The sequence below is a fragment of the Oreochromis niloticus genome, linkage group LG3, assembly GCF_001858045.2.
Source record: "Oreochromis niloticus isolate F11D_XX linkage group LG3, O_niloticus_UMD_NMBU, whole genome shotgun sequence".
Lineage (NCBI taxonomy): Eukaryota > Metazoa > Chordata > Actinopteri > Cichliformes > Cichlidae > Oreochromis > Oreochromis niloticus.
In genome coordinates, this window is record NC_031967.2 from 35,674,943 (window position 1) to 35,697,889 (window position 22,947).

Genomic DNA, 22,947 nt, shown 5'->3' on the forward strand with positions numbered 1-22,947 from the left:
ATACTTTCTAGATATAATAATAATAATAAAAATGATCTCTCTGAGACCTGTGCAGTGAGGCACGGGGTCCCTCAGGGCTCTGTACTTGGACCATTGCTGTTTTCTATGTACCTGCTGCCTCTTGGTGTTGTTTTACGTTCTTTTAATGTAACCTTTCATTGTTACGCTGATGACCTGCAGCTTTATGTTCCTTTAACCATTGGAAATCATGCTGAAGTCTCTAAACTAGAATCTTGTCTATCTGCAATTAAGGGCTGGTTATCAGATAATTTCTTGCTCCTAAATACTGATAAAACAGAGTTGATGGTCATTGGGCCACACAAATTTCAGCACTTGTCCCAAAATTTCATTTTGAGAATTGATGACAGTGTCATAAATTGCAGGGACAAGGTAAAAAACTTGGGCGTGTGGTTCGATATGGTGCTCTCTTTCGAGTCTCATGTAAAAGAGATAACAAAGACCGCTTTTTATCATCTGAGGAACATAGCCAGAATCAGACAAGTTTTGTCAAGCGACACTGCAGAGGTTCTTGTCCATGCATTTGTGTCTTCACGTGTTGATTACTGTAATGCTCTTCTTTCTGGGCTACCAAAGAAAAGTTTTAGAGGTCTACAGATGGTGCAAAATGCAGCTGCTCGCATTTTAACAAGAACTGGGAAATTTGAGCACATTAGCCCTGTACTGAACTCTCTGCATTGGCTACCTTGTCAGGTTCGAGCAGATTTTAAGGTCCTGCTGCTCACCTACAAGGCTTTAAACGGATTGGCACCTACATACCTCTCCGACCTTTTACATCTTTATGTTCCATCCCGTGCTCTCTGATCCCAGGACTCTGGCCTTCTAAAGGTTCCTAGAGCCAGAAAAAAGACAATTGGAGAGCGTGCTTTTTCTTTTCGTGCCCCATTTCTGTGGAACAACCTCCCCTCAAGATATCCGGCAGGCATGCTCTGTGGTGGTTTTTAAAACTAAGCTGAAGACACATTTGTTCACCCTATCTTACATGTCTTAATTCTATTGCTTTTAGTTTTTAAATTTTTACTGTATTTAACTTGTATTGTGTCTTTTACCTGTATTGCTATGTATCGCTTTTATTTTACTTATCTTTTTAGTTTCAAATAGTTGTACAGCACTTTGTTTGAAAGCGCTATATAAATAAAGTTATTATTATTATTATAATAATGATTTGCATTTATATAGCCCTTTTTGAGACCCTCAAAGCGCTTTACAATTCCACTATTCATTCACTCTCACATTCACACACTGGTGGAGGCAAGCTACAGTTGTAGCCACAACTGCCCTAGGGCAGACTGACAGAAGCGAGGCTGGCATAGCGTGCCATTGGGCACTCTGGCCGTCACCAGTAGGTGGTAGGTGAAGTGTCTTGCCCAAGGACACAATGACAGATACGAAACAGGTGCTGTTAACAATGGCTCTCCAACAGTTCGTGTGCAGTTTCACATTGGTGATCATCTTCTTATGCAAAGGTAAGAAAAAGTTTTGGGTTTTTTAAATATTTTCTCATTACTGAGGTACAAATGTTCACTATTCTAAATAAAATGTTCCAGCTGAATACAAGGAAACATCGAATTTTTCATCAATGTCATTCAGTGTCATATCTAATATTATAATTTAATGAAGCAAGACAATCACTTTGTTATTGTAGGTAGAGTAGAATTTTCAGGTATCTGTACTTAAGCAAATATGATGAAAGAGGCGAAACCGTACGTCACTAGTCAGGGGTTAAAGTAGCCCGGTGTTGGGGGTTTTTTTTGCTTTGCTTTTCTCCTTTTAGCACAACACTGAAGTTACTCCATGTGTCGACAAGTTGTGGTCATGGAACTTGAACATAAAAGGAACATAACAGAGTAACTTGTCGTGGCAGTTAATCTCAAATGCAGTGTTTCTATCAGCTCAACAAACATCAGCAAACACATACTGTCTTTGCTTACATGTAACATTTAAAGCTCACGTGTAAATTCTCATGTTTTTAAATTAGGCTTATTTCTGTTGTTTGGTCAAAATATAATTCAAATTATTTGAATGATTTTCTGGAATAAATCTTTTCTAATGGGCAGCAGGAGGCATCTAATTTCAAATAAATAAAATATTAATATCATAGTCTAGGGTTATATTGAACAGTTTTTTTTTTCCTCTGGGACTGAGTCTGTACATGTGGCATTATATTTTTTCATATTGTGAAACGTGTTGCTAAACAACCTAAGGCAGACTGACTGTTAATTAAAGGTTGCATGTTAGAGCAGGTTAAACAGGTTAGTGGTTTCATGCTCAGAGTTAGGTCACAGTGTAGCAGAGATGAATTTGAAGTTAAGCTGATGACTCTTAGATTAATTCACTGAATTCTGCCTTTATACCAGCTGAATAGTGTCTAATATAAATACAGTTATTACATGACTATAGCACAAGGTACAGCTAGCTTTACACGAAAATGGCTGGTAGAATTGCTGTCATTCAGACAAGAATGTTCTTCAAGTTTCAAGTTTGGTTTTAACCTTTTTTTCCTTCTGTCAGCTGTACAGTAATTACAAAAAAGAAACAGTACCATCAACAGTTGTTTCAATGACAAACAGTCAGAGTGCTGACTTTTGGTTTTTCTTTAAACTATTAAATTATTCTGTTACGTAAAATCTTCCAGTTTTCTGACACAGAGAGGGAGTGAGATAACTTGAGGAACCATTTGTTTATCATGTGTATACCACAGTCTAATGTTTAGATGTTCAGCTGTTTTGGGTTGATACTTCTTAAAATAACATCTGCATAACTGCCAGTACTCAAGATTTCCCAGCAAAGAGTTGTGTTGATCACGGTTATCTCTCACCTCTGTTTGTTTTTATTGTTGTGGCTGATCAGCAGTGTTGGGTAAGTTACTTTAAATTAGTAACTTAGTTACATAACTAGTTACTTCTATCAAAAGTAACTCAGTTACTTCAAGTTACTCGTTACTTTCGAAGTAACTAGTTACTAGGGAAAGTAACTTTGGTTTTACTCAGAATTCTCTTGTTAATGTGTTGCTTCCATAACTGGATACCCAGCGAGAGTTCCAGTCTTCTAGCTTGCTTACTTGCCACAAGTGCATTGTGCCACCTACCAATAGAAAGGAAAAGATAATGTGCACATTTCCACGAGAGAAATCCCACGCCTGGACCGTCGTTGACCGCCGCCATGATTCTAGCCTACGTCACAGCGTCATGTGCGCTTTTAACATCCAACACAAAAACTGCAGTTGTGGTGCTTTGATTGTACTCAGAACTTGGAAATTCTGCCTTCTGAATAGGAAGATGTAGGTTACACCAGACTGCAGATGAGCTGCATACAGGGCTGGACTCGGACAAAAAATTGGCCCGGGCATTTTGACTAGAGACCGGCCCACCATTATAGGAAAAATCATAAAGCCTTTGAATGAAAACAAACGCTGTTGTGACAGTGATGTACACTGTTCTGATGGTATATATGTATCAATCTATCAATTGTTTGTTGTAAGACTCAGATAATTATTTTTTAAAAGCTAGACATTTTAAATGAGAATAAGAAAGTATTTCTTTGTGCCCCCTTTCCCTGTTAATGCCCTACCTGGCCCTCCTGGCAAAACTTTGCTAGACCCGCCCCTGCACAGTTACCAGCTGTCAGCTACGTAGAAAAGGATCCTGGTGTTATTTGTCTCTCAGAAACAGTTCCTAACTTCCCTTCAACTCATCCATGTCACCTAAAAGGTAAACCTGTTTCTCCATCACCTGTTCAGCTCTGATGATTCAGTAAGGACATCTCCTGGTTTCATCTTCATGTTTCCCTCTCACCACATATCCAAACCGATATCATGACCTGCAGCTTTTACAGCTGTGGCTCCAGCAAACATCAGCTGATAGTAGAAATTAATATTAAATACATTCTAACAACAGCTGATCAAGCTTAAACGTGCTGCTGTTGTTTAACGGCGACCTCCACTGATTTCTTCTTTCTGGCGCAAAGTGGGCGATAAATAAACGAGTAGAAACGGGACTTGCGACAGAAAAGCCGATCAGCTGATCATTGATCAGTTTCATGATTGTAGTAGGAACAGGAGAGGGAGGGGGAGAGAATGAGAGAAGAAGAGGCAGCTGTGCAGCAAAGACACAGAATAACTCCAGCTTTTGTGTCTTTTTCATTGTAGCTGAAGTCCGGGACAAACTGCGTTCCTTTTCACCTCAATACGAAACGCCTGATATTTTCTCTGAATACGAGACGATTCCGTTTTTTCCGGGATGGTTGGCAACTCTAATAATTAACCTTATGAACAAAATAAAGTTCAACATCAGTAACATCACAGCACCCACCCAGCTGTATAGAAACTCCATCATGCTAGTGTTAAGGTTAAAAAATATAGGGAAGTAAACACAGGCGGAATGCAAGTAACCACACTGGTCCAAAAGGTAAAGACGATGATTTTTAATGAAAAGACACGCGTGGGAGAATGAGCTGACTCTGTAAGCAGACAGCCCCACAATCTCATCCTCCAAACATCAAACTACAGTTTTATATGCATCAGAGTATATTTAGTGACGCCCCCTCGTTGCGTCATCACAAAACCACAAATGTTCTGTTTGACAACTTGTGACACAATTAAAAGAACTTCGCCTCCATGCAGATGTTTTCCCCCACACCGCTGTCGCTTATCGCTGGAATCCGCAGATCGGTTTCCTGAAACAGCTCGGTCGCGTACGCCGGCACTCTTACAGTTATAGCAGAATTAAATCTGAACTCTTTACCACAAAATGGGCCTACTACTATGTGTATGTATGTATGTGGTTATGTCATCACCGCAGATGCACTTTGTCTCACCTCTCACCTTCTCCCCAGACAAAGGCCAGCACATCCACAACTGAAACTGATGTGTAATATATTGAATAAATGTCTTACTTGAATGGTACTACTTAAAACTTAATCAAAGAATGTAAACAAATAAAAGATCATAAAAATAACCTGATATACATGTCTTGTAAGCGTGTGTTGCGATCCTTCCACAGCTCCAGTCAAACTCACAGTAGATTGGCTGATCATAACGCCAACCAAAAGTTTTTGACCGTCACTTGACCAAGGAGCGACAGCTCTTTAATAAACACAAAATGCAATTATGTATAAATGATTATAATCATTTTCATAACAAAAGTTTCAACAGTTTCAAAAGTTGCCAATATGTTCGCTCCCCCTAATATAGTCTAAAAGCAACCCCAAGCAAAACAATTTAAACTTTCCCCTATAAATGATCCCTCTAACTAAGTGTGTGTGTGTGTGTGGTTACGTGTATGTCTATGTGCTAACCACAATCGCACCCCATTTCACCTGCCGACTAGCTCCTCAGAATAACTTTCACTCAGACTCTGGTTTCGGTTTCACTTCCTGCAAAGCATGTAACTTCAAAAAACATGTAACTTCCTGTCTTATTTCGGCACAGAGTTACTCTTTCACACTGCAGTCTGCATATAAACATTTAAGATTATAAATCCAACTCAACAGTTTAAAGTGGTTATAACTGCACCTGTAATAAAGCTTAATTGGGTGCCAATGTGTTTAAACATCTAAATGCAATATCACTATTAATAAATGCGTCAATGCAAATGCTTGTTATATGATTATGATGCAATAGCAATAACAAAATAATAAAAATAGAATTAATAAAATGAAATAATAAAAATGGCAGAAAAATAACACCTCAATTCCTCACACTAGCTAGTACCCAGTACGAAAAAGTCAGCATAACGAAAATAAACTCCACCTAAACTTGGTTATCTGACCCAGATAGACTGCAGATCATAACTTCTTACCTGAATTTCAGTTCACCTGACACTCGGACCGGCGGCCGCCTCGGGTCTCTGCTCCTCCTGCCTCCCTTTTCCCTGATCCACCGGCTGGCCTCCACCACTTGCTAATGTTACTGAATCTGTGGAAGCTCCGCGATAGCCACCACACGAAGTAACGAATAACGAGCCTATCTAAATCCTAGTAACGATTAACGGCTTCCTGATTTTGGCATAATAACTAGTTACCGTGCTCGTTACCACAATAATAACGTAGTTACTGTAACGTGTTACTTAATAACGCGTTAGTCCCAACACTGCTGATCAGTGTTCTCACTGTTTAACTGTTGTCTCCTTTCTTTTGTCAGAATGTGGGAGCAAGCCTGGGAACAGCAGCAGCATTATCACAGGTCAAGATGCAACACCAGGAAGTTGGCCCTCGTATGCTGCTATAGTTATAGTTGGATTTCAGTTTGGAGGGTCTCTGATCAACGACCAGTGGGTGCTGACAGCTGCGTCCTTCATTCCACTGTGAGTTGCTGCTGCAAGTTTACGCTTTTGTTGACACTATAATGATCTGTAATATTTATGTGCAGTAAATGAATCCCAGACATCATTTTGTTAAGATTTCCTCACAGCCAGCTGTGATGTGCCTTTGGCTAACATTTAAAAACAACAGCTGTTGACCAAAGTGCTGAACTGCAATGCACGGAGATGTCTGTATAACAATGAAAAGAGATGCCACATTTGTTTAAAATTAAATCTGCTGACTGCTTAGTACTGTCTTAATGATCAACATCAGGTGCTTTAAAAAATAATTTGTTTTGTACTTGTGTGTGTCAAGTGACACACTAACAGAGTGGGTTCCAACTGTGTATCTGGGAGGTTACAACCTGTCAGGTTCAAACCCAAATCAAGTGAATCGAACAGTGGAAAACATCATCTGCCATCCTGAATTCGACTTCACAACTCTTGAGAACAACATATGTCTTCTGAAGCTGTCAGCTCCTGTGAATTTCACAGACTACATTCAGCCGATCTACTTACCCTCAGAAAACAGCACTTTCAACAACGAGTGCAGCAGCTGGATTATCGGTTTGGTTTATAATAGTAAGTTATAAACTTTTTATTTTCTTTTACAGCATTGTGTTGGAGTCTTTGGGTAGACCTGATCTTTGATTTCTCTCCAATTAGGTGATGGTACTTTCACCAAAACCCTGCAGGAGGCAAAAGTACCAATAGTGGAAAACAATGAGTGCAAAGGCATCTTTCAAGGGAGCTATCCCAAGATTACAGAGAACATGATCTGTGCTGGAGACAATGATTCATGTTTGGTGACTATAACGTTTTTTGTTTGTTTGTTTTTTAAATATATTTAAAATATTATGCAATCTGTTGTTCACTGATAATCTCTTGCTTTTAATCACACTTTGATTTATTGTTTTGCTGTAGTTGTCCATAGATATAATGTTCATGTTTTATCAAAGGTTTTTTTAAGCTATTTAATTTTAAATCCAAGACATTATGATGAATTTTAAAAGAACTGAGTTCCTTACTGCAACAGGTCAGCCAGATAGTTTTACTAGAATCAATATTTGGAAGCTCCAGATGATGCTGGTAATATCAGTTCTCTTTTTCCATTTTCCTGCCTTTCACAATTTCAGTTTAATTCAAATTCTTTGCAGTCTGTCCTTAAAGGACACTTTTCACTTTTTATGTCACTTTCAGTGTAGGGAAATCTTATGAATTGATACTTGTGTCATAGTTTTCTTTCACAAATATACGTGACTGATTAACTGACAGCACAAAACGCCAGTTTCCATTTTATACATTCAGTTGAAAGGAACCGTCATGGATTATTCAGCCAAGCTTAACACTAACAAAAAGGTTTTAAGTAACTATAGTGCTTATATGTTTATATACTCTATGTGTTAGAGTTATCTCTGGGATGCTGGGATGATAGCTCCCTCAGGACTTAAACCCCGGTCAGAGAGTGGGGCACAGAGAGTGATGTCCAGATATACTTTAATGAAAGTTAACAGCAGCTGAACAGTACAGCAGTAAGCATACTTAACCAGTGTGTGTGCGTGTGTGTGGGGGGGGGGGTGGGGGGGGGGGGGGGGTGGACAGGCGTGTGGTTCTGAATAACAAGAAACAAGGAGAAACAATTATCACATGTAAATATAACCATCATCACTTCCCAACATCACGCCAATATAATGAACTGTAACATAAATAATCAGCTGAATGCTCTGACATAAGAAAGTCCCACAATCCCATTTGAACAGGCAGGAAACAAGAATATCTGCATATCTCAGGCACCAGAAAAGACCTAATGCCCCCAAATTAGGAAAGGTCAGCAATTACATGGTCTTCAGTGCTCTCTAGTGGCTAAATAACCCAACTGCGGTGCGCAGATCCAACCCACAACAAAGGCTACGGTGGTAAGTCACATGCCTCTACCAATCTCGATAAATCTCCTAGCATAAACCCCCTGTAATTAACGTCAAAGTACAACCCGTGCTATAAGTGGAAATGGACTCATAGAACTGGAGGGATTTTGACTCACATTTGTGCAGAAACGCGCACGGCTGGAGATCGCTATTCCCCAACACTCATGGAGAAAAACATGCCTAGCGCTCCTCGGACTCGTGATACGGCAGGACCGTCATAAAAGCATGTGACGTCATCACCCCAGGAAACAGTAAGAACAAAGTGGAACTTATCGGCAGAAATTAACATTGCACTTATAGAAGACTAGAATAGAATAGAATAGAATAGAATAGAATAGAATAGAATAATCCTTCAATTGTCCCACAAGGGGAAATTTGGTTGTAACAGCAGCCAGAAAGGCACATATACAAACAAACAGTACACAGGACACAGAACAGAAACATACACAATTTTTCTTACATATTTACATTAAGGACAATGGTTACTATATACAGAGTACTGTACAGTTATTAAATTAAATATAAATAACTACAGATAAGAGGCAAACCAGGTTGTAGTGCGAATCAGTTGATTAACTTATTGCAGTTACAGCGCAGATGTAAACATCTATGAATTTTGGGAGCAGTTCTGATTGTACAGTCTGACAGCTGCAGGGAGGAAGGACCTGCGGAAACGCTCCTTCATGCATCGAGGATGCAGCAGTCTGTCACTGAAGGAGCTCTGCAGTTCAGCAACATTTACATGCATGGGTTGGGAGACTCTGTCCATCAGAGATGTTATTTTGGCCAGAGTCCTTCTGTCTCCCACCACCTGCACTGGGTCCAGGGTGCATCCCAGAACAGAGCTGGCCTTCCTGATGAGTTTATTCAACCTCTTCCTCTCAGCTGCCAATAAACTGCTGCTCCAACATACCACACTGTAAAAAAATTACAGATGCCACCACAGAGTCATAGAAGGTCTTTAAAAGCGCTCCCTGTACTCCAAATGACCTCAGCCGCCTCAGCAGGTTGAGTCTGCTCTGACCCTTCCTGTAAAGAGCATCAGTGTTGTGGCTCCAGTCCAATTTATTATTCGGGTGAACACCCAGGTACCTATAAGAGTCCACTATCTCAGTGTCCACTCCCTGGATGTTCACCGGTGTCAGTGTGGTGGGTCTGTGTCTCTGGAAATCCACCACCAACTCCTTGGTTTTCCCGGCGTTGATCAGCAGGTGGGTCTGCTGACACCAGTCTACAAAGTCCAGAGTGTACTCTGAGTCGTCCTCACCTGTGATGAGGTTGACTATGGCAGAGTCGTCAGAGAACTTCTGTAGGTGGCAGCGTGGGGAGTTGATGGAGAAGTCTGCAGTGTAGAGGGTGAAGAGGAACGGTGCCAGTACAGTTCCCTGTGGGGCCCCCGTACTGCAGACCAGCGTGTCAGAGACACAGCCCTGTGACCTCACATACTGTGGGCGTTCTGTGAGGTAGTCCGGTATCCACTGGGACATGTGGTGGTCCACTCCCGATAGCTCCAGCTTGTCTCTCAGAAGTCATGGCTGGATGGTGTTGAAAGCACTGGAGAAATCAAAGAACATGATCCTCACAGTGCTTCCAGGCTTCTCCAGGTGAGTCAGAGCTCGGTGCAGGAGGTAGATGATGGCGTCCTCCACCCCGATGCCAGGCTGGTAAGCAAACCGCAGCGGATCCAATGAAGACCTCACCAGGGGGCGCAGATTGTTTAGAACCAACTTCTCGAGGGTCTTCATCAGATGCGATGTCAGGGCTACCGGCCTGTAGCTGCTGAGGTCCTTGGGATGGGAAGTCTTAGGTACCGGTACCACACAGAATGTCTTCCACAGTTGTGGTACTTTCCCCTGTGACATACACGGCTATCATAATCACGTGTGTAAACTCTCGCGGTAGATAGTACGGTCTCATGCTAACCGCTAGCAGCTCAATGTCCTTACAGCATAGCGTCTCTTTGATAGATAAATGCCCAGAGTTACACCATCTATTGTTCACAAACACAGCCAGACCCCCTCCTCTCTTCTTACCACTCTCTGTTGTTCTGTTGGCCCGGATCAGATGAAAACCATCCATGTTTACATGTTAGTCCGGAGTTAGCGCAGTTAGCCACGACTCTGTGAAGCACATCAGACTGCACTCCCTGTAGGCTCTTACCCTCCTCTGATGTCGGGTAAGAGCCACCAAGCGATGTGATTGAAATATAAGGAGACTTTCGGACACTATGTGTAAAAATATAGCCGTGGCTTCATAATGTAGTGATTAACAACCCCCCCCCCAACATGCTCACTAACAAGATTCCTGATTCTTGAAAAATAGGAAACACAAATTCCGGGGGGTTGTGGAATTTACATTCAGGAAGGGTGTCTGATGTAAAAAAAAAAAAACATCAAAGTCAATCCCTTTGTGTGACTGTCTTGTTGCTTCTTCTGCAGTGCACCTGTCGTCACTTTCATTTACACCAAAGCAGCTGAAATGGATTCACAGTGGTTTATGTTTACCAAATGAACTGATTGATATCCCTGAAGTTTTACTGACTTCGTGTTATACCATGATAATCAAGTGTTCCCTTAAAATATTTGAGAAGTGTATAAAAAGAGTTACCGAAAACAAATCATTGTTTAACAGGTGGATGTTGCTGAAGGTTGACCTCTAAGAGACACACATCTGTCCAAATAACTTTATCAATTTCTTTCCACAGTTTACTTATGGGGCGCCACTCATGACCAAACGCAAATCAGTCTGGCTCCAGAGTGGAGTTTTGAGTGTCAGTGCATGCGGTGCATTTCCTTCAGTCTTCACTCGTGTGTCCCCATACCAGAAATGGATCAGCGACACAGTTACAGGGACAGCACCAAAGTTTTTCACCTTCACCTCCCCAGACAATTCAACATCACCAACAACGATGTGATGGTTTATCTTGCTGTGGTGAAAACCTGATCCACTTCACTCACTTCACTGAAGTCTGTGTTCTTGTTGTGTTGCTCCACGTGTTTGCTGGAACTGTTGGGAAGTAGATCAACACATTTACACAATTTTTTTTCCATACAAACATGAAGTACTTTACCTGACATTTTATTTTACAACTTCAAGATGAACACTAGCCTTTTATTCTACTATATTTGGGCCAGTAGGTTTTGTTTTTCTTTAGCAACTTTATCATTTTAATTGGGATTTTTCTGTCTGTCTGGATTTGCTATACTTTCTTTAAAATATTTTAGGTACCTAATCATTGTCATTAAGAAATCATCCTTTCTTAAATAATTCTGAGGAATAACATTTTAAGATGTTGTTATCACACACATATTTCTATTGTTTGTCAAAACCTTATGCAAATTAAAATACTTTGAAATCTTCTTTTGTGATCATTTCTTTCCAGAATTTTTAATACTTGAATAGTTTATTACATATTCTTTTGCATTTTTCCTACTTGCAAACAGTAGAACAAGCAGGAAAGCTGTCAACACACTGTAAACATATGAAGTTTGGATAAATTTGCTCTTTCTAATGCCAGCAGCAGGTGACTTAGATTGTATAGGAGACAATAGGAAGATGACCCTGCTGATGATTTGCTCCATGGCCTGACAAGCTTATGGCTTATACAGTTCAGCATCTTGTTGAAAACAACATGATGTTATCTTGTAAGACACTATCCAGTGAAGAGTCAGAAAAACGGACAAAAAGGATACATTTTACCACATGATTGTCATGCCTTGGTTTCTCAGTCAGATCTATCTTTCATATGTTACATCTGCTATCAAAAGAAAATCAATCACACATGGTTACTTTGAGCAACTGCTGCTGAAAATCATGCTAATTGGGGGTTCAGAGATAGTAATTTTCTCAAAATTGAAGCAACTAGCAAAGAAAGTACCAATACATTAGACGATTACCAAATGAACCAGGTCCACTAGTGATCAACTATAACCAAAATGGAATGTAGAACAAGCAAAATGCAACATGTGTAGATTTATAGTGCACTAATTGAAATCCTAAATGTACTGTTTATAAGGTTGGGGAAACCTGCAGTCAGCTGAGACTAAAGAAGTCACTTGGATGAGTGACGAAACATTTCTCCCACTGAAAACGCTAAATCCAGATGAACAGTGTACTTTAGACCCAGCAACACACTCAGACAGAAACTGGTTCACCCGAAAGACAAAACTCCAAAACACAGACTTAACAACGTGGTGTATGCTGTACAGTGCAACGAGGAATGCCCAGACCTCTACATCGGAGAAACCAAACAGCCACTTCACAAGCGCATGGCACAACATAGAAGAGCCACCTCCAAGGGACAAGACTCAGCAGTTCATCTGCATCTAAAGGACAAAGGTCACTCTTTCGAGGATGCCAACGTTCACATTTTGGACAGAGAGGACAGATGGTTTGAAAGAGGAGTGAAAGAAGCCATTTACGTCCACTGTGAGCGACCATCTTTGAACAGAGGCGGTGGTTTACGACACCAACTGTCTGCCATCTATAATCCAGTTTTGAGATCCCTTCCCAGACGCCTTAACGCCCACTCACATCCTGGGCCATCTGACCTCAGGAATTCACATGATACGGTGGGGCCAGGTTTCACAATGAGCTCACCCGAAACCCTGGCTAATTAGGTCCCACACCCGCTTTCACACCTTGGCTCATGTGATTAGAGGATCATCAGGGGGTCCTTTTGTCCCTCTTTGGGGGGATACTCCCACTGGGTTTAAATCGGGGACTCTCGGCCATTTGACCTTAGAACTGAAGAAGCTTCTCGGATGAGAGGTGAAACGTCTTCTAGCAACTCAAAGAAGTCCAGACGCTTTTCTTTGCAAACTCCTTTGACTATGATGACCTGGATGACTGAGAACCTTCACAGACAACTTAAAAAATAGTTTGTCTGTAGTTCATGTCTTCAGTTTCATTTCTGAGAATTTAAAGTTTACAGTTAAAAACAAATTCTGCTCTTTAAACAGTTCCTGGATCCAGAAACACTTTCTTGACCTGAGTTGATCCAACTTCATCTTCTAAATCTAAATAACTGATGAAAACTCTGACAATGGTACTAAACTAAACTACAGTTCACCAAAGCTGTTGTCAGATCTTTATACATGTAATTTTTAACTCAAAATACATAAAACCATTGTGACTTATAGGTCAAACTGTCAATCTGATCAAAATCAGTAGGTCTACAAATGTTAAACAGGACTTCTAGTCTGTTGGTGTGTGGGTGTAAACTATTACATTATATGCTGTGTGTACAGCCTGTGCAGATTGAGATTTTTGTCAACTCTGAAACTGTTTGCGTCTCCTTGTTTATCTCTGAGTTTTTTGTTTTTTGTTTAATTTCTGACTAATTAACTGAAATTTTAATTATTTGAACTATATTCTGTAGGATGTCATGTGGTTAAGATCACAGTTGCTGTTCTGAGAACACCCACACTGTCCCATTAAGGCTCAGTGTTGATCTGCAAGCAACTTGGTTTCAGAACTAATACTGATTATTTAACTTCAAGCATAAACTAAAGATGTCCAAATAAAGTTTAAAACAGTGAAGTGTCAGACTGTTTCCTTTGGTGTGTGTTTTTTTCTGAAAATTCAGATTTATATGACACATTTCTGCTGATCAACACAGACTAACAGTCAGCAGAGTCAGTATTAAATAGGACAAAATAATTATTACCACTGTTTAAACTAAGTACTGTATACTGACTATTGAGAGCTTGCTAAAGCTCTGTCTGTATAACTCAGTTTTTCTGTTATCTAAACCTGAATGTTGCTTCCTGTTTTGGTTCCTGTAATGCTGTTCTTTCTCAGTGAGTTCCTTCTTGGTTATACTAAATCAACTTGTCGGAATTAATTTCCGAATTGGAACCTATACTTCACGTAATTCTACGCTTCTATCTATGCTTCAGTTTTCAGGCCCCTCTTCTGTGGAACCAGCTTCCAGTTTGGATTCGGGAAACAGACACTATCTCTGCTTTTAAGATTAGACTTAAAACTTTCCTTAGTTGGGGCTGTAACAGGTCACTCCAAATCCTCCCTTAGTTATGCTGCAATAGGTGTAGACTGCTGGGTAACTCCCATGATGCACTGAGTATTTCTTCTCCTCACCTTTCTCACTCATGTTTTCTTAGACCTCTCTGCATTTTATGTATTTGAGTTATTATTAATCTCTGTCTCTCTTCCACAGCATGTCTTTATCCTGTTTTCCTTCTCTCACCCCAACTGGTCGCAGCAGATGGCCGCCCCTCCCTGAGCCTGGTTCTGCCGGAGGTTTCTTCCTGTTAAAAGGTTTTTTCTTCACACTGTCACCCAAGTGCTTGCTCATAGGGGGTCATATGATTATTGGGTTTTTCTCTGTATGTATTATTGTAGAGTCTACCTTACAATAAAAACCTTGAGGTGACTGTCGTTGTGATTTGGCGCTATATGAATAAAATTTAATTCAATTTAACTGAAATGCAGTCTGCATAGTTCACTTTAAAATAGTTAATTTTACATGAGCACATTGTAAACAAAAGCTCAGATAACTAATGGAATAAATTTGCACGTTGAAAATAAACAAAAAACTGTGATGTTTTATAGTATTATATAGTGGAACTAATGTTACAAATCTGACAACCTACTTCTGTGTTCTTAAAAATAACATGCTATCATATTACCTAAGAAATACAGATTAATCCAGAAAACAAAAACCTGAAATTCAACGTAAAATATATATATATTTTTTCAGAATTGTTTTTTTCACTTTGAGAATGAAATTACTGTACTACAAGCTACTAACCAGATAACACTCATGCATCACTCACACCTTTGAGTAAGAAACATTTCAGGTTATTTTTTCCTGTATCATACTGACTGACGCAAAACAGACTTTTTTCTATCAACCAGACTTTTCTTACAGCCTGTTGTGGAAGTTTTCCATTAAATAAAGCCTGCAGATGAGTGGTGAGTGGTAGCCAACATTCTTTAATCAAAACACATACAGAACAGAAAACCAAGCTTGTGGAGAGCCTACATGACCGCGGGGCAGGTCAGCAGAGTCTCACTGAGCCTAGCATGGCTCTCAGTTAAATACCTTCCACAGGAAAAAAAGGCAGTACACAGCTGTTTCACACCTTAAGGTTCACACTTCCTTGCTACCTCCCAGAGTCCTCGAAGAGACAAAAGATTCCTTCTTGTGGAGTTGTCTGCTTCCCCCAACTTCCTAAGTAGACCCCCACCATTTGTCTTACAGTATGGGTGTCAGACATGTTAAAATCCAGTGGCACCAAGGCATTATACAATAAAATAATGTGATTAGTACATAAGTAAAAGAAATTCCTTTACAATCCCACCCTTTGATTCTTAAATCAAGAATCACATTAATACCAGAATTTCTTTCCTGACATTCTGTATATCACATCAACATTATTGTACACTTAAAGGAGTTTCACACTGTGTATCCTCACTTCACTGTTCTCTCACCCTTTGTTCATCTTTAATCCTCCCCACAATCTAAGCTCTCACATGCAAATGGCTACAACAATGATACAGAGGAAAGGTCTTCTCTAGAGTGTCAAAGTACTTTGCATGGCAAAGTGAAACAGCATTAGGTGGTTATATGGTCATGGCTCCTGGTGTCTGTGCCATTTACAGAGTCATAATTCCAACGCTGATCTCCCTCTGTGCTGTCAACTTTGGAGCTTGGCACGCTCTCTTCATCCCTCGATTTTCTGTTCCAACGCGGCTGTAGATTTAAGGCAGAGCACGTCGTACACCTTAGTTGTCTTCCTCAACGTCAACGGTGAAACTCTTTCATTTTATTTTAAGATTTTGGTGTTCAAAATCTCCTCGTGGCAATCCTTTGGAAGCCCAGTGGTGCAGCCCACTGTCGTTTGTCAGTTGTCCTGCAGATGGTCCCTGCTTCTCACTGGTCCTCTTGAAGCCTTCTCTCCCAGTCATGGTCTGCATCTGCACTTCAATCTCTTCTTCCATATCTCTCATCTCACGGTCTCTGCAATTTAAAAATGAAAACTTCCCCGGAAAACCCTCTTTTGCAAAATGTTAGTTTAACACAATTAGACATGCACAATAAAGTTGTGCATTGTGTGAGATTATTCGGTTATCATATGACTGATCAAACACACACATGTGCAATAACACTAAGTGCAATAATCTTCCTGGCATCGTTGTATTTTTTACTCAGTTGTATATAGCATTTGTATTCTATTTTTATCTTATTGTATATTTTATTCTATTTTATTCTACTGTATATAGTATTTTATTTTATTCTATTCTGTACAGTTGTGTACTGTATTTATTCTTATTTTATTTTATTCTAATTTTTGCTTCATAACTTTTGCACTGTCCACTTCCTGCTGTGACAAAACAAATTTCCCACATGTGGGACTAATAAAGGTTATCTTATCTTATCTTATCTTATGTTACCTTATATATGTAATCAAAGTAGTTGAATTATGATACTGCTGTAGGTCATATTATACCCCTTAATATAGAGTGTGTGATCAGTATGTAGTTTTAGTTTGCATTATACTTCTGACTTAAAAGAGTGTGAAAATCATTAGATCTATTGGATTGACCTGTATTACTCGACACTGTTGAATGTGTTACACTGTTTCTTGACATTTCATACTGCTGAATCATGAAGAGAATGTTGTGTGCAGAAGACCTTGTGCCGATAATAGAAGAGACAGACCACATTCCATACCCCCACCTTTACAGAGAGCAGAAAGACAGGGAGCCGAGGTCATAACTTAGGCGCCGTAAGAAAGAAAAGAATGTGAATGTTTAGGCTTTTACGACTAGGTGGGGGCTACTAGAGGCTATAAGAAGCTGAGTAACCCGTCACCATTTTGAGACTTGCTGTGACCCTCTGCAGGCAGGTCTCCCCATCATGATGGTTCTTATGCTCTTAAGTGTTGAATTATATGGAAATAAAGTATTGTTGATTGAGCATTTATACACCGAGTATTGTCCTTCCTTCAGCCCAAAGATTAAAAGAATTGGGAGATTTTAACAATTGTCACTTAAAAATTCCCAGGGCTTCTCCCCTGGAGTAGTTTCACTCCAGGCCCTGTCATAAGGAAAAAAAAACATTAGCCAGTGGTGTGTCCTGCTGTAAATCATGTGATTAGATCCCACGATTAACCCTTTGCTGTGAGAAAGTATGCGTACTTTCTCACAGTGACCTCTGCACGGTAAACAATACAAGGTCATGAATAACACACCCCTAGTAAATTCGCAAAGACACAGAAAGTGGCAATTAAAAGGTTAAGTCAGCACGGCCCAAAAGCCCATGCAACCTGTTGCTGTCATCTTTCTGCTCCTGTAAAAAGAAACATATATACATACATCCACCCTTTTGTCACTCTGGGTGGAGGTGCAATCTTGCATACTGGTGTCAAGTCAGTCAAGCTTTTGTCAGTCCCCACAGTCAGTCCCCATTTTTTATTTGCTGACAGTAGAATCTCTCGTGACATAATAAGTTTCTACTGCCAACAATGACGTCATTTCAAAAAAAGAAAAAAGAATTCAGACTGGATTACCTCGCTGAATCCTTTTTGGCAGGGACTTGTTTTCTGATTGTCCCAAATAAGTGGCTTTCTCCCGAGCCCATTTTAATTTTTTTTGGAGAAACTCACTTGCGATTTGTCAACATGTTGTGTAGCACTTTCGATCCCAATCTTGCAGGCCTGCTTCAAAAAGAGGAAATTTGTCAGGGTCCTGGGTCTCCTGACCCAGCGTGTTTAGTTCTTCAAGGTTTTTGTATTATTCTACTTGTGAGTTGTTTTATGGTTTCTAGTTTTGATCCCTTGCCCTTCATGTTTCTGTGTCCCCTCAGTTCTGTGTAAGTCTGTGTCTTTGCATGTTTGAGTTTCTTGTTTTCTGTCACTCTGTATTATGAATTTTGTTCTCATGGTTGGTCTTTTGTTACTCCCTCGAGTCTAGTTTCTTGTGTTCCAAGCTTAGTATCCCTCTGTGTATTTTGGTTCTTAGACCTCTGCCTCTGTGTTTCTTAGTTGCTGTCTCCACTGTGCCAAGTTCGCGTCTCTGTGTCATACTTCCTGTTTTACTTTGAAGGTCCATGTCTTATGTGAATGTGTCCTGCTTTGCTTCCTTGTCTCGTCAGTCCTGATTTCTTCCAGCTGTGCTCTCCTTCTGTGTCTCATTCCCCTCGTTACTTCCCAGTGTATTTAAACCCTGTGTTTCTCTGAATCAGTGTCGCATCGTCCCTCATGCTGTGTGGATCTCCTGGTGTCTCCCTGTAAGTTTAGTGTGTTATTCCCCAGTTTAGTTTAGTTTACTTTGTATGTTTTCCCAGCCCGTGAATAAAGCTGTGGTTTTGAGTTCATCCCTTGTGTCTAAGAGCCTGCATTTTGGGTCCAATTCCTGCCTGCCACACAGCGTTTCATGACAGAACGACGCGACCAAACATGGACTCAGCAGGCTCTGCCCGGGAAGTTGATTTTGCCCGCATCCAAGGTCTGGTGGACCGGATTTCCCACACCGATGATGTTCGGGCCATGACCGTGGGAATCAAAGCCATTGAAGCCATCCTCGAGAGGAACCCCCACTTTGGTCAACTCAGAGGATTTATGGACTCACTGAACATGATACGCGAGGCCCGGGAGGTACTGCAAGCCCGAGAGTTAGGCATTTTCGCCCGCACCCGGTATTCAGTGCAGGAGCCACCACCGCTGCTGCATCAGATGGAGCTCTCTGTAACGCAGCAGCGGCCATTAAAGCGGAAGGGGGTTTCCACGTCACGGCTGAATTCTTCACTCTCCACGTCCAGCTCTGCCCACCGCTCACCTGCCTCTTTCCTCGCAGCGATGTGGTCAGAGGAGGAGTCGGATTCGACCTCTCCGCCATTACCGACAACCGCCACTATCTCCGCTCCCATTTCCAGGGGGAAGCGGCGGCAGCACAGGCAGCGAAAAGTGCCACCGCCAGAACCCAGGACCTCACCATTGCAAACGCCCGTGGCAAGTGTAAGTGAAACCGTACGGTCTATTGGGTCTGAAGGCCCAAGGTCTGCTTATGTTATGGCGGAGAAGAAAAACACTGTTTTCTCTGAGACCAAAACTTCCCATTTGGGTAACCTAAAAGACTGTTCTCCTCATGCTCCCCCTAGCCATAACCATGCAAAGAACTGTGGTAATTCTGTTCCGTTTGAGCCTGGACTAATTAACTCCGTGTCTGCTAGCTCAGAGGATGTTAAGTCAGAGATTATTAATTCTGAGACTGTTTTTCCAAAAGCTGCCCCGCCAGAAGCTCCGTCTCCTGTGTCCCTGCTAGCTACATTCTCACCTCAGCTATCACCCCAGCCCCCAGACGCTCACTTGGCTGCCCAGCCCCCAGACGCTCCATTTTCACCCCTACCATCGCTTCAGTCATCAGTTCGGTCTGCCACTCAGCTGCCCTTAGTGCCATCATCCACACTACCACCTGCTTCTCTTCCATCACAACCATCATTACACTCAGCCAATTCTGCCACTCCTCCACCCATTACACCTCCACCACAACCGTCACTGCTGCCCGCAGCACAGCCCTTATCCCCACTACCCATAACTCCGTCTTCAGGGTCCCCTCTCCCTGTAGCTTAGCCATTGGATCTGTCAACAGCAGCTACGTTTGTACCAGAACCATTAGCTCAGTCTCCCGTGCGGTCACCTCCAGTTCAGTTTCCCATGCTGCCATCTACTCTACCACCAACTCCATCCTCACCACCCTCACTACAGCCATCAGTTCAGTCCCATGTGCCAGTGCAGTCTCCAGCTCAGCTCCCTGTAGCACAGCTCTCTATAGCACCGCCACTAGCTCAGTCGTCTACTCAACCACCAGCTCCACTTTCTCCCCAACCGTCATTACTACCTCTAGTTCAGTTTCCTGCACAGTCACCCCTAGTTGATTCCCCTGTGAAGTCATCAACTCCTCTCTCACCACAACCATCACTGCTATCCCCTGTTCAGTCTCCTGCAGCTCGGCCTTCCCCAGTGCAGTCTCCAGTGTCTCCTGTTCAGTCTCCCCTAGCACAGTCATCCACTTCACCACCTACTCCACTCTCACCACCACCGTTACTACAGACATCAGTCCAGTCTCCTGTGCCAGTGCAGACGCCCTCGGTGCAGTCATCTTCTTCACCACCATTAGTAGCTCTGCTTCCCGTGTCTCCGGTAGCTCAGCCCGCACCTGAACCTTTAGCTCAGTCTCCTGTAGCAGCTCAGTCTTCTGGTCAGCTTAACATTCAGCCAGGGGTCCCAGTACCCTCTGGCTCTGCATCAGCTCCCGCTGGAGGCTCGGATGGGTCCATCCGGCACTCCACGGCTCCCACGCCGCCACCTGCCTTCTCCGCTGGAGGGTCCGAGGGCCCGTCCAGCCTCCTGTCTCCGCTGGAGGGTCCGAGGGGCCCGTCCAGCCATCCTCAGCCTCCACGCCTGTGGCTGCCTCCGAGCCTTCGCCGCCCACGCCTGGTCCAGCCTCTGCTTCGGCTCCAACGTCACCTGGTCCTGTGGCTGCCACGTCCCCGTCTGGTCCAGCCTCGTCTAGTCCTACGCCCACCAAGCCTCGACCAGTACGACCAAAAATAATACTAGTTCACTAGTCTATGTATCACTTCTTAAACTACTAAGTGAACCGGACAAGATGATGGTAACAGAAACGCCTGCTTAAAATGCTATTTGGTCTTCATGAGCTTCATTGCATGTGTGTTTGTGTTAGTAGGATTAATGCATTTTTCTGTTTGTGTAATTTTTGTGTACCTCTCCTCTTTGCGGTGCTCCAGACACTTTTCAATTCTCCACGCAAGGCAGTCGTTTTTTTCTTCCCAGTTTCCTAAACCCAAATTTCATTTCCCACACTAAAACAGCCATGTTCTCCGCTGCTTCTTCCACTGTGGTCTCATCTCATCTCCCCCCCTTGCAGCAGTCCAGTGAGAGTCAGTTGTCCTGTGTTTTCCACTGTCTCATCTTGCCATTTTGCTCCAAAAGTGGCAAATGTCCAACTCAGGCAGTCTTTCATAAAGGTCCATTCACACACAGTGAAATTGCAGCTCGTAGGAAATGCACATCCATCCATCCAGTCATGATGATGCCATTTTTCTCCTTGCTGTCGCTGTCTTGCACAGCTGCTGCTGCTGGACCTTTTCTTCACTGCTCAGGATACTGCTGTGAGCTCTTGAGATCCATCTCGTTTTCCTGGAACTGCATTTCTTGTCTTCAGGGAGAGATTCTTGGAGCTTGTGTTCTCAGGGTGACAAACACATGGAAGTTAAGCTGTAAAACAATTCAGCCAAAACTTGGCTTGAGTGTTTCTAATGATGTTAACCTATAATTTTCTTCCGACTGCTGCACGTGGAAAATTGATCCGGGTCTGCTCTTCACCTGCAAGTGACACACTGAGACATTTTGATCATTCTTATCACTGCTTAAAGAAACACGTCTCCCCTCTCTGGTTCTGAAGTCCCCTTTCTTAAAAACCCAGAGAGATTGTAGTTGTTCTACATTGAAAAACACCAAACCCTCTTCATCAACAATTCTGCTAAAAGAAATTTTTTGTGTGTCCACACTAGGGGAGCTGGTGGCCTGCAGTACCACCACCTTCCGCTAGTTGGAGACGAGATGAGTTTTACACAAATTTCTACACTCCTCTCTTTTTTTTTGCCCTTGATTTGTTCCCCATTTTCAACATTTTGAACCCAATTTTTCACTGTTTTTTTTTACACACACATCAACTTTTTCCACACAACCATTCTCTTTCATCTCACAACATACTTTTACCCACAGTTCTTAACATACAGTCACACATTGAGTTTTGTCCCTGGCCGCTCGTCGCAACGTCCGCTGCTACTGGATCAAGGTCCCATATTTACATTCAGAGCGTCCTCTGCAATGGCCTTCTTCCCTTACCGGCAGAAAAGTGCTAAAATACCGTCACTCCACACACTGTATTGTGCAGACGTGATTATCAACGGTGGACTCGAACCACCATTCCCTGTGATGGACCGGTGTTTCTGCAATTACTCTGGCAGACAACTGCTTTTCTTTTGCACAACACCGGAACCGAACACAAGCCTGGGTACTCGAACCCCAGGATTTTCCCTCCGGAGACTCGAACTCCGGAGCAGCAGGCACTTCACCGCTTGGCCAGACAAAAAACTCTCCATGACTGTATACAAAGTTAGCTACAACTCACCCATCTGCAGGAGTCCCCTCAAAATCGATGGTCTCAGTGGTGACTGAAACACACGGCTCCGTGACTCCTCCATTTCCTTCGCTTCAACAGCTGGTAGGTAGGTGGTAGGTACCTTTTCCTCAGGGGTGATCAGCCCGTCCACGGAACCATTGTTCAGCGACCACACGGACCACCCTGCTCACAGCGCCATTTTGTTGTGGAAGTTTTCCATTAAATAAAGCCTGCAGATGAGTGGTGAGTGGTAGCCAACATTCTTTAATCAAAACACATACAGAACAGAAAACCAAGCTTGTGGAGAGCCTACATGACCGCGGGGCAGGTCAGCAGAGTCTCACTGAGCCTAGCATGGCTCTCAGTTAAATACCTTCCACAGGAACAAAAGGCAGTACACAGCTGTTTCACACCTTAAGGTTCACACTCCCTTGCTACCTCCCAGAGTCCTCGAAGAGACAAAAGATTCCTTCCTGTGGAGTTCTCCAAAAGTTGATTCTGTTAATCTGGACGTAGCGTTTTGTGGGAGA

General features: G+C 42.3%; 2 protein-coding genes across 2 annotated transcripts; both read left to right on the plus strand.

Annotated features, from left to right (window-relative positions):
* The first annotated feature begins 1,419 nt into the window (after window positions 1–1,419).
* On the plus strand, window positions 1,420–11,460 carry LOC109198937 (serine protease 48-like). The gene is made up of 5 exons (XM_025902137.1): window positions 1,420–1,484; window positions 6,158–6,320; window positions 6,634–6,899; window positions 6,984–7,123; window positions 10,947–11,460. Exons 1-5 carry the CDS (start codon window positions 1,427–1,429, stop codon window positions 11,154–11,156), a joined length of 837 nt encoding a protein of 278 aa, XP_025757922.1. The 5' UTR covers window positions 1,420–1,426; the 3' UTR covers window positions 11,157–11,460.
* Window positions 11,461–18,666: 7,206 nt separating this feature from the next.
* On the plus strand, window positions 18,667–21,039 carry LOC102081730 (flocculation protein FLO11-like). Its single transcript, XM_019354266.2, has 4 exons — window positions 18,667–18,954; window positions 19,029–19,224; window positions 19,549–19,830; window positions 19,886–21,039. The coding sequence occupies exons 1-4, from the start codon at window positions 18,667–18,669 to the stop codon at window positions 20,821–20,823; spliced, it is 1,704 nt and encodes a 567-aa protein (XP_019209811.1). The 3' UTR covers window positions 20,824–21,039.
* The last annotated feature ends 1,908 nt before the right edge of the window (window positions 21,040–22,947 follow it).

Bases quoted from the DNA above. Each gene is read 5' to 3' on its own strand.
- LOC102081730 (XM_019354266.2), top strand. From the start codon at position 18,667: ATGGACTCAGCAGGCTCTGCCCGGGAAGTTGATTTTGCCCGCATCCAA. The intron at 18,955-19,028 runs GTAACGCAGCAG...CTCCACGTCCAG, and splicing joins TGCATCAGATGGAGCTCTCT to CTCTGCCCACCGCTCACCTG. The intron at 19,831-19,885 runs GTAGCTTAGCCA...CAGAACCATTAG, and splicing joins CTTCAGGGTCCCCTCTCCCT to CTCAGTCTCCCGTGCGGTCA.
- LOC109198937 (XM_025902137.1), top strand. From the start codon at position 1,427: ATGGCTCTCCAACAGTTCGTGTGCAGTTTCACATTGGTGATCATCTTC. The intron at 1,485-6,157 runs GTAAGAAAAAGT...TTCTTTTGTCAG, and splicing joins GATCATCTTCTTATGCAAAG to AATGTGGGAGCAAGCCTGGG. The intron at 6,900-6,983 runs GTAAGTTATAAA...CTCTCCAATTAG, and splicing joins TATCGGTTTGGTTTATAATA to GTGATGGTACTTTCACCAAA.